The sequence below is a fragment of the Rutilus rutilus genome (genome assembly GCF_951802725.1).
Source record: "Rutilus rutilus genome assembly, chromosome: 2".
Classification (NCBI taxonomy): domain Eukaryota; kingdom Metazoa; phylum Chordata; class Actinopteri; order Cypriniformes; family Leuciscidae; genus Rutilus; species Rutilus rutilus.
In genome coordinates this window covers 39,136,738-39,152,673 of record NC_140210.1, presented here as the reverse complement: position 1 = coordinate 39,152,673, position 15,936 = coordinate 39,136,738, and the positions used below count along the sequence as shown (strand labels likewise).

General features: G+C 36.8%; 1 protein-coding gene across 1 annotated transcript in view; it reads right to left on the bottom strand.

Moving 5' to 3' along the window:
• Nucleotides 1-15,936, bottom strand: part of cfap58 (cilia and flagella associated protein 58) — a 151,844-nt gene that overhangs the window by 72,355 nt on the left and 63,553 nt on the right. Inside the window, exons 12-13 of the mRNA XM_084402206.1 lie at nucleotides 5,603-5,743; nucleotides 1,019-1,242 (exon numbers count right to left, since the gene is read on the bottom strand). Of these exons, the coding sequence (XP_084258332.1) occupies nucleotides 1,019-1,242; nucleotides 5,603-5,743 (365 nt within the window). The remainder of the gene's footprint in view (nucleotides 1-1,018; nucleotides 1,243-5,602; nucleotides 5,744-15,936) is intronic.

Sequence of the window (15,936 nt, the reverse complement as noted above, 5' to 3'; positions counted from 1 at the left end):
CATTTATTTGTTTTGTAATAAAAGGTGAATTATTCAATGAATTAACAATCTTATTATGCCTGAACAAATCGCAGAAGTACTAAAAGTCAGAAAAAGAGCACTAGTGTAATATTCATAATATTCATTTTCAAATGCTTGTCGCTTGTCACTTCTTTTTTAACTTTTTAATGAATATAGAGACTTTTGCTATTTAAGCATTAAATAAAGGTCTCAAAATTTAAAATTAATTCAATCATTTTGGAACAATGGACATTTCTGTACATAATTCAGACTCACTGAATATTTAGCGACTTTGCAATGGCCTGAGAGATAGAAGAGAAACTGTATGTGAACTCATCCCCATCCCTCACATTACTAAAATAACCAGTAGAGGGTTAGTAAAACCCATCTATTATAGATCTGGCTTTAGATGCGAGACCTGCCAGTGCTTTCAAACGTTCCCTCATTTTCCACAGTGAGCAGTTGATGCCTCCTTTTTTACCCAGCCAAGAACTCCATTAAAAGTGATTTTTATCGCATGCCTTTTGTGACAAAAAAAAGTGAATGTTATTGAGAGTGGTGAATTGTGGCTTTTGAAAATATCAATAAACATCTCGCGGGGTCAATACTGACAGGAGAATTAAATGACAAGCACCCAATTAGCTTTGTCTCTCTGTGCCTTATGTGCCGCATAATCATTATGTCATTATACCTCTAAAGAGTACATGAGAGTTGCAGAAAAGCAATCAAACACCTGCCTCTCTGATGTTTTAGAGTGTTAGACATAAAAAAGATTACATTTGTGCCATCAATGTATGATCGTGAATCATCAAGTGTTTCCCTTTCACAATATTATGCCAGATTCCATTCATACCACTGCCATTCTGCAGTCTACATGAACCGTTAACAGCTTTCACACAAACTAAGGGAATCGATCTCTGACATCAAACACACTTTAGTGTGAAATCGCCCTAAGCCCATTCTTCAATAAATAAAAACCCTTCCATATATGAACAGAAACTACACCCCCTTGTGTTACCTGAGGTCCTCCACATTTGAGGTGGTCTTGTTGAGGATGTTCTTTTCTCGTCTAAGCTTCTTGATCTCTATTTTCAGGAGTCTGATATCCTCCAGTCTTTCGTTGTAATAAAGATCGCCCTTGTTCATGATGGACTGTTGAATTTTGATCTTTTCATACAGTAGTTTCAGCGCATCGTTTCTCTTCACCAGCTGTGTCCCCAGGAGGTCACGCTCACTTATCACCTTGATAATGAACACATAAACACATGTAACAATGAAAACACAAATGATGATAAAAGGCAACATTCTAAAAAAGTAGTAGTAGACATGTAGTCAATACCAAAACCTTGTTAATCTTGTCAGTAAATTAACATTGATTAAACATAATAAATTATATTGTTACATTCCTTTTATCAACTTGGTACCAAAGTTCTGGGCTGGGTTTCCCGAAACCTCCTTAACGCTACGTCGTTCTTAAGTTACACCTTAAGCTGTACCTTAACGTTAATACGTGTTTCCCGAAACGTTCTTAGTTAAGTATACCTATACGTTCGGAAGGTTGGTCTACTCTGGACCACTCTTAGCGTTACCTTATCACTGTTGCAGGTCTATATGAATACAGTTCTGAAGTTTTGAAACACCCAGACAGTGTTCAATTAGGCAAATTCAAGTGTTTTCATGCAAAGAATAAAATTGTCATTACACTGATTGTTGTTAGAATTTGAATTATATTATTATATATATTATTAATTTAATAAAAGAGCGCTTTTAAAGGCCAGTGAAAGCATAGGCTAACCTACTGTCAGTTAAGTCCTATTCGTTTTATATATTTTATATTTACATTTATAGGGGTAAGTCTGTGGTTTTAGTGCCGTCCGAATCCATAATATCAGTGTTTTTTCTCACCCAACCCGCGTAAAAATCCCTGGCCAAATTAATACCTACTGTTTTTTGACAAACAGGTCGTGTGGTAATTTAATTGCCGTTTGAATCCACATCTCTGAGTTTACAAGAAGAGATTCAAAATCCCCTGTTTAAATCCTTTTTGATCACTGCCGAGCACCGAGATGTAGGCCTACACTTTTATTACTGAAATGCTGGAAAGTATTTCCAAGAACAATATTTCATCGCAGCTCCACCTCAGCGAACAAAAATGGGAAAGAAAAGAAAGCACATAAAAATTTGAAATGGTTATTATGGCAGCAATATATGATACAATTTTAAAATATGTAGGCTAGGCTATTATAGGCTATTATAGTTTGGATTATTTTTTATAATATCCCACGATTCCTAATAAATGCAATTTCAACTATTTCTGAAGTGCTTCTTTTATAAAGAACACCGCTTTCTCACATAAACAGCCCCTGCACGAGAGAATAATTGATTCTCGAGCCATCGATATCAACCAATTCAGCACCATCGCCACGGACAGCGCCGGGTAACGTCGCACGTAAGAAGGTATATCTTAAGCAGCTTCCTAAGGTATGGTTCGGGGAACACGACTAGAAATGGTATACCTTCAGTTAAGTTATACCTTAAGAGTCTTCGTAGCGCGCTAAGAGACAACGTTATCGGGAAACCCAGCCCTGGCTTTTTTTTACACTTCTACTCACTCTTAAAAATAAAGGTTCCAAAGAACCAAAAGAACCACTTTTTTTCTTAGTGTAAAGAACATTTTAAAAACATTTGTTCATTATAAAGACATACTGTGAAGTTCACTATAAAGAACCTTTTGTGCGATGAAAAGGTTTGATGGATTTTAAAGGCATAGATGTGTATACGTAGATGCCACATTAGACACGTCGGTGCCCGCCATCTTGGAACGGTTAACTTGTCGTCACTCAAGTAAGAATCAATGATGACATAACATTGCATAGCTTCTGGTTGAGAAACCTCCGTCATTTATATTCCAGAAGAAATGGGATTACCTTTTACAGGTGAGAATGTGGTAGTTTGGGTTTTTGTATTTATTAACTTAATATTACAGGTTTTTCAACCTGGTAAACACTTTACAATAAGGTTCATTAGTTAACATTAGTTAATGTATTAACTAACATTAACTAACAATGAGCAATACATTTGTTACTATAGAAGTTAATCTTTTAGTTAATAAACATACAGCTGTTCATTGTTTGTTCATGTTAGCTCACAGTACATTAACTATAATGTTAACAAATACAATCTTTGATTTGAATAATGTATGAGTAAATGTTGAAATTAATATTAACTGAGATTAATAAAGGCTGTAGAAGTACTATTCATTCTTAGTTCATGTTAACTAAGGTAGTTAACTAATGTTAATTAATGAACCTTATTGTAAAGTGTTACCAATAACCTTTTAATGTTGAATTTGCTAACGCCTTCGTCTTGTTGTATTGTGTTAGTATAGCAAAATCATCTGCTGAAGTCTATTGCAGTTATAGATAAGCATGCATGCATCTAACTACGTTTGCAGACGCACAGTGAATTTCCTCTCCAGTGTTCACAGACCAACTCTGACCGGATGGCTAACGTATCTCGGCCCATAGAAACAGCCGCTGATGAGGCATCTTTGTATGGTTCAAGGTTCTTCATAGAATCATAGATGGCAATAAAGAACCTTTATTTTCAAGAGTGTACAAGATTCTGCGAGAAAACCATCAAAACCTACTTTCACCTCTGACTGAGGCAAGTTGAGAATGATATATTATATAAATAAAAGGCAGGCCTGTGTTTGTGTTTTCTGCAAAGATTTGATGACTCAGCAGTGCTAGTCTTTTCAGGATAATAGCCAAAAACGTCATGCAACATTACAAATGGTGGTGAAGGTTTGGGAAAATGTCTTATAAAGAAGTTTTAGGGTCGTTTGCTTGTAGATGTTTCTTCAGTGGTTTTAATAAAAAGTCAGGGGGGAAAAAAAATTATGGAAGGCCATGTGCAATAAATAAATGTAACATAATTTTTGCGTAACTGTTCACACCATATATACTGAAAGGATATTATTAAAATGGGATATTTAATTTCTGGCGAACAGCTATATGTGTATTGTATGGTATATGTTGCATGACATACAGTATTCAATTTGGTTTAGAGAGATCAGGGATGTACAGACGATGAAGATTTAAGAATATGAGCGTGGATAGCGAGAGGAATGTGGAAGCTGGTGTCAGCAGAGGCAATTTGGACAGAATGCCTTTTGAATTGGCTAACCTTTACCAAAGAACCAATATCAGCAATGTACAGCAGCAGATGTTAACATTACATTCACTTTATGATTTAGCAACGGATATTGATAGGTTTATGTATATCGCAGCCGCTCACTAGCCATTATTTTTAATAGAAAGGAGACGTAGGTCTGTTATCCAAGCATTAATGGCAAGGAAAGTCCCTTATACTTGGCAGCTGCCACGTATGAGGTGTTTATGGGTGTCTCTCCCTGATATCTGCTTCAAGGTCTTGATAAAGTGTGCCATTTATTTGTTGTTTAGAATCCAGTAGCTATTCCCGTAATTCCTTTGTCTCGTTCTGTCTAACCATACCACACCTTCTGTAAAGAATGATCGACTGTTACGTACGCGCCAGGTGACCTGTAAATGCGAAAAAGTTTTGAGAAATATTCCTTTTTTGAATTGCCTGAAAAACCACCTCATGTGAGCGTAAAAACTTTTTTGTAAAAACGTTTCCATTGGGCGTATTTTTAATTCGCAACATCAATTTGCGCAATCTGAAGGGAAACGCGGCTACTAAAAGTAATAGCATATTTTCCTTACACAATAAGTATATATGAGCGCATATACATATTAATCATTATTTAACAATAAATAATTATATAAATAAACAAATTTTCACAGCAAACAGTATTTAGCACAAATATTAAATTTGTTAAATCCTAAATAACATTAAGTTTTCATGGGGTACTTCACTGAACACATTTATCTGAAAGCTTAAACTAATCTTGTCATGAAAAGGGCAAAAAAATAAAAATCTACTGACTTTGATACATAAACATAAGATCAAAGTTTTTCAAAAATATTATTAATATTTTAAAACATCATTCTGCTTCACTGCTTTTTTTAAATAATAATAATAATTAAAGATTGTCTGAAAATGCTTTTTTATATTTTTTCAGCTTAATGAGGCTTTATTTTTTTCTTAACAGCATTTTCCAGACACCATCTAGACATTTGAAATATTAAGCCTCTAAAGAATATAAAAATACATTTAAAAACAATGAAAATATGTTCGTCATAAGATGTATATTTGAAGTTGCTATCTGTATGAAAAAAAAAACAAATTCATCACATCAGTGCCTACTATTTGAATTATTTGTCTGGTCAGCTGGTTAAACAAGTTCAACTGCTGACTTGGATCAGCAGCTCTAAATGTTTCAGAATGCCAAGACCAATTTAGACCTCCCCAGTGAGTCAATTTCCTCTCGATTTTTTTAAAGAGAGGTTGGCCCTGGCCCCACTGGACTTTCTCAGAAGTGAGACTCCAGATCTAATGACTTTTGAGTGAACCTAGATTACAGTCTCTTTCATCCTTAGCTTAAACGTTCTATTGAAGAAGGAACACAAGGACATGCAGACACAAGGACTCACAGAAACCTTCCACCTGTCTGTACCTGATCGAGCTCCCTTTTCTGATGGATCCTCTCAGCATCAGCCTCTGCTTTTTTCTTCAGTAGCGTGCGTCCGCTTGCCTCCTGTTTCTCAATTAACTGTTTCGTCTCTTGAGCCTGTTGCCTCATCTTCTTTAAATCAACCTGTAGGAAACAAGGCGATCGTGTTCATTTTTATACACAAGTTTATTTAACTTTATTTCGACAATTAGGTTGAAATTTATTTTAGCCAACAAAAACATTTCAGTTTGCAAAATGTTGTAAATCTTTATTAGAATTGGTTCATTGTAATTATGCATTTATGTTAGTCTCATATTGATTATTGCTGACAAAATCTATAAATCTTTTTGGAATTAAAAACTTCGGTAACTATAAGTAGTCTCAGCTCTTGGCTGAATGTCTGATGCATATGGCACACAAAATTGCAAACAATTCAGGAGTATAGAATTATATATATATAACTTTGTAACTACATGTCAACAGTCATTAGAATATTAGAAGACTTACTATCTGCTAACATTTTAACAGACATTCTACTGACTATAAATAACTTTTCAAGTACATGTCAACTTATTCTACTAACACTAACACTAACAAACTAATGAGCATTGGTGACATGTAGTTGTAAAGTTACTTATAGTTAGTAGAATGTCTAAAATGGACTATACCCACTTTTCCAGAAATAAAGTGTAACCCAATTTTCATCAGTAGCTTCATTGACATATTTAACACTGCCATTAGCATTCTGTCCTTAAAATTCAAGATTCAAATGCGCTTTACTGACATGACAAACAGGTTTACATTGGCACAGCATTAGTACACATTACACATACACGCACAATAGATGCTCTTTGTAGAGGTTTGCATAGGGACGATCGAATATGTCCCTGATTTATGTGAAGCGCATGAGGTTCAGAAGTGCAATTGTGTTTCCATCTCATTTTGTGTGCAGTAGGAGCACGGCACGTCCTCCTTCTGCAGTGAGGCCTGTCTGTGTCTAGCTTCTTTTGTGTCTTTAAACATTCAGGAGTTTAAGTTCAGGGTTGGTCACGGTAGTCAGGTATTCCTACTACATTTCATGGTGTATTCTATTCCAATTTCCTTCCTTTTGTTGTCATTTTTTGCCTAAAGTACAAAAGAAAACATGAAATAAAAATGGACTCTAATTACTCATCTAATAAATGCCTCTGTTTTTATTATGTGCAATTCATCAGTGCATGTTTGTTTTTATAGCCATTCATTAAAATGTAATCATTTTCTCTGCCTCTTAAAAAAGGTTTTGTTTTTTGCTGATGTAACCAAGGCAGAACAGGCAGGGGAAATAACTTTAACCAGTAATATTAAATCCTTCCCTTTTTTGCTGCCTGCATTTTTTGTCTCATTTAGTAAGTTCTGTTTTGTGTGTAGACCCCACATCAAGAGAGAGCAATATGCTCTATTACAGGTTCAATTAATTTAGTCTGATTCTGATTGGGATGTCAGATTTGATATTCCTTTTGTTGGCAAACAAAGCCATTTGTGCCTAATTCCTCACGCCATTCGACACATGATGTTTCAACCAAGTTCAATGTAGTTTTGTGCATGGTTGACAAGATGACAGCATATTAGATATCAATACAGTGAAATTTAACGATTTGATACCACTTGATACCACAGAAAAAACTATTATTGAACATAATCTTGCATACCTTTCAAAGTACAAAATAAACCTTTGTACTTCCTTTGGCCGTAGAATGAAGAATACCCAGGCATTAAGTTTGCACTTAATGCACGATCTCCTGCGTGTTCCTAGTTGGACACGCCGACTTTAAAATAAAATGCATCTCTCGAAGTAATTATTCAAGTAATAAAATTAATAAAATATAGCTGCAAGCAGCAATTAACGGGGTTCAAGTGTTTTAAGACCTTCATGCCTGCTGTTAAGGCCTAGTGTTTTAGTCAAGACCACCTAAACCGAGACCAAGTCAAGACCAAGACCAAGACAGGCCGAGACCGAGTCAAGACCAAGACCAGTGCAAGTCCCCACACTGCATGACACACATGAAATGGCCATTTTAAAACTCAAAGTTCCGTAAAAATGCTAATCTCGATGAGGTATTAATCTGGACACAGTCCATTGGGCCTATGTCTTAAATTAATGTGAATAACAGGTGGTGGAATATGTATCATACAGATCCATGCATTAAGTCTTGCGTAGTAGGCAAATTATTTTAAATATATTTTTCATTTACATGTTGGTACATATAGTGCAGCTTTAGTCTGCAATGGGGAAGGAAACCCTGTATTTGTGTTTTATTTTGATTACAGTTTGTAAATATCTCACATGTGGTTTGACTTATGTTTTTGGTTATCGCCCAGTTTGGATTGGGGGGATGTAAAAATATATATATATCTTGCATCACAATAAGTGTATTGTGATTGTCAAAACATTTTAGTAATTAAACAGAATTTTATTATGTTTAGTGACAACATGTTACAATGTTTACCCATTTCTGGTAAGCTACGTTTTTTTATTATTGCTTGACACAAATTTCACGATTTCAATTCAATTAAAGGGTTAGTTCACCCAAAAATGAAACTTCTGTCAGTAATTACTCACCCACATGTTGTTCCAACCCCGTAAGACCTTCGTTCATCTTTGGAACACAGATTAAGATATTTTTGATTAAATCTGATAGCTGGATCACTCCTCCATAGGCTTCTAAGACACTATAACTTGCTGGCCCAGAAAATGTATTTATTTATTAAACCAATAGTGAGCCTACGTGGTGACGTGCAACACAGACTCGAGGCCCAGAGAGAAGGAAATGAAAAGTGGAATAAAGTCGTTATTTTTAGTGCTGCACGATTAATCGTATCGCAATCGCAATCGCGATGTCAAGCCTACGCGATTATATGACGCAAAATGCTGCGATTTTATATTAAAACAAATTAGCGCTGTTAACGCACTTATTAATGCAAATGCTTTTAAACCATTCATGCGCGATAAGACATAAAAGAACGAGCTGCCTGTGAATGTCCTCCTGACACACACACACACACACACACAGATAGACGCGCGCCAGTATCAAGTTCTCTTTCGCGGTAGAACGAACAACACACATGTATGCCAAAATGAACGCGCTGCCTGTGAATGTCCTGACTGTGACAGACAGAAAGACTCGCGCTAATATCGTGCGTGCGCACAAAACAGCATGACAGAATACAGTCCTCTTTTGAGCTTGAACGAACAATAACACACACAATTATGCCAAAATGTCTTTTTGTCGAGTGTCTTCATAACATAAGAGTAGTCTTATGATGAACATGAAGAGTTGTGATGACTCGTGAAAGAATGAGGCGCGTGTGAGATCCGCGTCTCTGACAGCAGCTGGTCTTAAAGGGACAGTGCACAGTAGCCACTAATTATATCTGTCGCTAAAATTATTCTTTTATTTCTTTTTTTTACCCCTGACATGTATGGTTATATGTACTCTTGTATGTAAATTATGTTTTGTTCTTGTTAAAATGCAATAAAAAAAAAAAAATCTGTCGCTAAAGTTAATCAAAGCACAAAGGGAACAGGGAAAAACACTCACTGCTCTTGACTAAAGAACTTTTTTCTTTAGGCTGATTATCACTAATCTGTGTGTGCATTTATTTTCCTTTAGAACCAAGCAAGTTGACTCATGAAACCATTTGTTTATTATATCGCATATCGCAATCGTAATCGCAATATTGACCTCAATTATCGCAATATGACTTTTTCCCCAAATCGTGCAGCCCTTTTTTTGTTTGTTTTTGCGCACAAAAAGTATTCTCGTCGCTTTATAAATTTAAGATTGAGCCACTGGAGTCACTTGGACTATATTAACGATCTCTTTAATACATTTTCTGGGCCAGCAAGTTATAGTGTCTTAGAAGCCTATAGAGGACTGAGACAGCACTCAGATTTAATCAAAAATATCTTAATTTGTGTTCCGAAGATGAACGAAGGTCTTACGGGGTTGGAACAACATGAGGGTGAGTAATTACTGACAGAATTTTCATTTTTGGGTGAACTAACCCTTTAAATTCTTGTGATTTGATTCAATATTGACTTATTTGGATAAATATTAGGTACACAAGATAGGCGTTAATTTTTCTCAAGGAAAAAAAACATTTCCCCTAATGCTGTAAGCATACAGAGAGCCCTATCAGCTGGTAGCTCAGTATTATTTAAGGTTAAAAATAACTCGAATTAAATATAATGTGTTTTTTATTATAACAACTTTATTTAATGATATAATAAGTAAAATATAATAAATATGTAATATAGTAGCCTACACATATTTAGCAAAATACTCTCTATAGCTATTTTTTTCAAGCCAACTAACGTGCTATTATGGTCATTAAACGGCTTTCCTGAGGTAAATGTTATGACAGTGTTCTCCAGCTGTTTTACCTCTTTCCGAGGTTGAAAAACACTGATTGATCGATATTATGAATGAGGAATATACATTTCGGTAAGTTATACTGTATCTTTCAACATTGTCCATTCAAGTTTATTAAATAGTCCATTTAATAGTTTACTATTAGCTAGTAGGGATGATCGGTTCACATGCAGCTTGTAACTGAGGCACTAGGGATCTGTCACTCACATTTACAAGCGGCAAAACGGTATTTATTGTTTGAATTTAGTAATAGAATAGACAGAATCTGTGAGCTGATTTTTTTTTTATATTATAAGTAACCTGCTCTGTCTTGTCTGTCGGTGTCAATGTCCTCTTTGCTTCGCGATTTTTCTGTGCGTGAGAAAATGGATGTGTGGCGTGAGAGCGTGTGAAAAGTGTCAATTGCATGAGTCTCACGCTGAATGCGTGAGAGTTGGCAGCCCTGTAATGATTTTGTCTGAAATCTCCCCGACGACAGCCACGGTGGCGGCACAGCTTGCTCTCCTGTCTCCCGCGTTCACGTGTGTGGACTGTGTGTGCAGGGTAGGTAATTGCCACCGTAAAACAATCAGTAAAAACAAATAACATTTAAAATTAGACATGAGTCAAGCTCTTGGTCGGAAGTTTAACGTCTAATCACAGTAATGATGTTAACAAATAATTTCGTGATATGCCCTCAGTTGTGGTCTTGACCAGTCTTGAAATAAAATCCCGAGTCCTCTTCCTCTGAGACGAGACGAGACCGAGTAAAAATGTGGTCCATTCCGAGACGAGACCAAGACCTTTAAAAAGTGGTATAGAAAATATCTACTTCTGTCCATGAGTTATAGCCATTTTTGTAAAAGTGGCCACTGACATACAGCGATGGGAATAACGGCGTTATAAATAAACGGCGTTACTAACGGCGTTATTTTTTTCAGTAACGAGTAATCAAACTAATTACTGTTTCCTCCGTTACAACGCCGTTACCGTTACTGTCAATAAAATGCTGCGTTACTATAATTGAGCTCACTGAAGCGGTTTTCATCCGAGTAGGCTCTCTCTCAGCCATAGGAGCGGCAACGTTTTTTCTCTGGTGTGTGTGTGTTTATGAGGCGCCGGACTGGACAAAAGCGAGGTGGCGAACGCCGCGAACGCCGCGAGCGCGCTCAACAGTGAGACCGAGTACACGCTGTGATTACTATTGACCTAGAGAGTCCCGAGAATTGTGCCGTCGTGGTTTTAGCGAGGTTGAGCCAAAAACCTAGAACTAGTTCGCCAAAGTTTTTTTTTTAAATATTCTCCAATATTTAACGAACGATTCGACGGACAGCAGCGGTCTGATTCGCAACCCTTTACTCACGTGAAAAACGCGAAGGCGCCCCCCGGTGGCCGATTTCTTTCGAATTTCTCACAGGCCTCCAGGGCCGTAAGTCAAACGGGCCCAGCGAGTTTTGTTCCAATCGCCCTCCGTTAACCTCATAGCTGTTCGAACTTCATTGGTCGATGGCGGACATGTTTTTTGAGATACGTCAGTGAAGTAGTCAGAGCCATTTGTGATGTTTTTTCCTGTTATAGCGCCACGTCCTTTTTCACGTGACCACAGAATGAGCTCTTACATAGGAAATATCTCATTCTGTTCACGAGTTGTAGCCATTTTAGTAAAAGTGTCTCCTCCCACTTCGAACGTTGCGGCGGCGCTTAGGGACCATGAAGCAAAATGTCAACTTTTTTTGATAACTTTTGACAATCAGACTCCAGAGAATCTTGCTGCACTGGTTTGGTTACGATCGGGCTGCACGCTTGAACCCCTAATAAGTAGTCAAAAAATGACTTAAGTTATTTGCATATTATTGGCACAGGGTGACTCTTGGCTTTAATACATTAATATACATCCAACACTCTTTGACTTTAAGAAGCAGGAGGCCTGTAATTTAAATTAGCATTACATTTATTTCATTTAGACTTGATCATGTTTTCATGTTCGGTTTTAAATGGCTTATTAAAATGAACAATATAATCCAGCCAAACCATTGGTCACATTTTTTCTTTGTTGTTGGATTAATATTAATGACATAGTAATAGATGCTGACAGATCTGTTAGGCAGATCCCCCCTCCTCCTCCTCCTCCTCCTCCTCCTCCTCAACCCCTGTGCATATTCGCAAGATATAACCTGCTGTGCTTACACTAATAACTCGACAAGACAGGCATTTTGACCTAGGAGTCAGTATGTATGTCTGTCAGAAGTTGTGCAAGAGCTCAAAATGTTGCAGTAAATTTCCCTTGGTGGGAGGCTGTAGTAGTTCATCAAGACATTTGACTTCAAAATCCATCTCTGTCTCTCACCCTTTGACACTTCTTTGGTCGCCTGCGGGAAATGCAGAGGGGTAAACATATAGGTCTGCCAAGAAGGTAGGAAACAGACCAAAAAAAGTAGATGGGAAAGTTAAAAAAAGAGACAGAGGGTAGATAGGCGTGAGTGCTTTACACTTCATTTGATACCAGTCTTAACCTTGATCCCCTGAGAGAGAGGAAGAGAAAGCAAGAAAGGCAGAGTCAGGCTGTAGGAGCCTACTGCTGGTTGTCTTAAAGACCAAAGATCCTGTTCAACACCCAGCTCAGGTTCACTCCAAGAGCCCACACGCTACTAATGTCCCAAACGCTTCAATAGGCTCGTGATGATATGTATAATTTTTGCTTATCTTTTTTTAACTTGTTTTATTCTTGATATACAGTATAAAATTAGCATTAAAACTGTCACTTTTTCCATGCCTTCCCCATTTCTATTTGTTACTTTAATCCCTGTAGTTACAGATTTTAACGTTTTACACTTTTTTTTAAATTTCTATATAAAAATATTTAAATCCATTATAAAAAAATATATATTAATTGTCACTTATTTAAAAAAAAAAATCTTAACAAATAAGTAACCATTAAAACAATTATTTACTGTGTGAAAATCATTTCTATCAATTATAAAATAAAGGTTGTGGTCATTTCCATTTTTTTTTTTTTTTTTTTAAAGTTAGAATACTAGGTTATCAAGGAGCTTGGGATGAAATATGAGACATTTGATGTGTGAAAATAAAAAGTTGTAAAATAAAACAAATTAAATGTTTTAAGAGACTTCAGGGGGTGTTTTCTTATTCTGGAGCCTTGATGAAGTTTTCTGACGAAAAATGTTCGCTGACGACCTTTTTTTCCCTGACACGACACCCACGTCATTAAACGATAACTACATCAACACATGCAATATCGTTGACGAAAAAAGACAAAACCACTTGTTTTTGTCGAATAAAGGAGGAAACAACACATTACAGACTGTTTTTACGAGCGTTCATGCTTCCGGTTGCCAGATTTGATCTGAAAACACAGACAAGCTGGAGTTCAGCGATCTTCATTTGAGATTTTCTACTTAAATTAAAGTGTCATTCAGTCGGTCTGTGTTCTGTCACGAGCCGCTTGCGCTGTTTGTGCGATTAAATCTGCGAACAAAATGCAGGCTGATATCCAGCAGTGTTTTTAATGTTGATCATATTATACGAGCAAGAATGCTATGTTTCCCGAATATCCACACAATTTCAAATGTGACATTGATTTTATACAACAGTTCAACAAACAAAAGGCCAGGTTAACATTAAGTGATCATGTAGCCTACTACATTTAAAACAGTAATTGTCAGTAGGCTTATTGCTCTAATTTGCAACGAAACGCCACAGCAGAACTGCAACACACAGCGGTGATTCGAGAACAAATCTGTGGCTTTGAACGAATCGTGAGATTTAATGACCCGTTCATAAATACAGCCACTTGCTTCATTACTGAATAAATGAATGACTCGATGACTCACTCATAAAGACAGTGACTTACCGCCACCTACTGGCGATTTTAATTGAATATTTAAAGGGGTGGTATAATCCCCTTTTCACAAGATGTAAAATAAATCTCTGATGTCCCCAGAGTGTGTATGTGAAGTTTTAGCTCAAAATACCCCACAGATATTTTTATATAGCATGTTAAAGTTGTCACTTTTTGAGGGTGAGCAAAAACGCACCGTTTTTGTGTCTGTTCCTTTAAATGCAAATGAGCTGCTGCTCCCAGCACAGAGGGCGGAGCTACAACAGCTTGAAGGGGTGGTTCAGGATTTTCAACATCGGACCTCATTTTCAAGTGAGCCTGTTTGTCATTCATCAGTGGAGACCGTTTTCAAAAAAATTCATCCAGTCCTTACTTTTGGAGTTCGCTGGTGCTAGGCTAGCGCGAGTCAACGGTAGATGCGTTAGCCTGCCATTAAAAAGTTTTACCCACTCCACAGTACACCAAAAGCAAATAAATTATATAACGCCAGACTATCGATGTAAATGTCTGTTGAGAGAATAATGTTAGAATTCAAACTACACTTGCATCTCAATGATCGCATTACATTTACAGGAACTAGTTTCTCAGCAGTGGCGGAATTTTACTTTGCTCCGGTTAGTACTGCGCCGAAAAGTAAACACAGAAAAGAAGCGCACTACAGTCGGGACGTCTAGCTAGCTAGTAGTAGTCTCGGTTGCCTAGGTAACTTAATATCACTCCGCCGCTGCTGTAGACTGTGCTAATAAACACAGGGAACAAAGTATAACTATTGCAATGCGATGAAAGGGTAGTTTGATTTCTAACATTATTCTCTCAACAGACATTTATATCGGTAGTCTGGCGTTATAATTGATTTGCTTTTGATGTACTGTGGAGTGGGTAAAACTGTTTTTAATGGCAGGCTAACGCATCTACCGTTGACTCGCGCTAGCCTAGCACCAGCGAACTATCCAAAAGTAAGGACTGGATGAATTTTTTTGAAAACGGTCTCCACTGATGAATGACAAACAGGCTCACTTGAAAATGAGGTCCGATGTTGAAAATCCTGAACCACCCCTTTAAGTCCTTTTACCTCACATTAGCATATTCTATCTTGATAATCTATAAATCGTGTTCTGGGGGTGGGTTTATGTAAATTTTAGGGTTGGTTAACCCGGGAGGAATGTCGTGTAGTCCCTACCAGCCATTTGTTGTAGTCCTTAAAAAGCAATTTCTTAAAAGAAAATATCTCACTTTGCTTTGAACTTTGAGCATTGTAACTTTGCAGATGTTTTTTATGCTCAAACAGCAACATTACACACTAACTAAAGTTAAAAGAGTGCAATCGTAATCAACCACCCCTTTAAAAGTATCACCATCACTGCATATTTATTGAACATTGTTTTATTTAAAGCATTATTTATTTTATAAAGGTAAAAAAATGAACTGGAAAAATCGATTAAAGGGTGCAAATATTGTCCCTTAATGGAAAAGGAGGAGGGGGGTACGGCACTCTAAAAAATTGGAGAACCACTGAACTAGGGAAAAGGGATATGTAGAATTGCACAAGTGCTACTGCTAAAAATTGCAATGTCAATACAGCCTGTTACCTTGATTTTTCATAAGCTTAATTGAATTGGGCTAGAGAGAAAAATTATAATGACATTGTTTGTCTAAAGACTACATATAAAATAGCTACCAAAATGAATGTCAGTAACTGCAGTTTGACTAAAAGTAATGACTAAAAGTTGACAAAAAAATGCAATTACTTTTCGTCAACTAAAACTAGACTAAAACTATGAAAGACAAAGTGACTAAAATGTGACTAAGACCATTAAGCATTTTCGTCTGAAGATGAAGACTAAGACTAAATCAAAAATGGCTGCCAAAATGAACACTGGTTAACACTGAGCCGGGACCAAGTGCGAGAGGTCCTTTTAAAGGTCGTTCGTCGCAGCTCCCATTTACCGCGTAATGCCGATGAAATTTCAAAAAGCGCAGGACATCATTTAAACCCCGGCTGCATTCTTTACACATCATCACTTCCTTTTTACGAAATTAAATTCTGAAACTTTCTCCCCTCCTCTCTCGGTTTAGTGCTAAACATT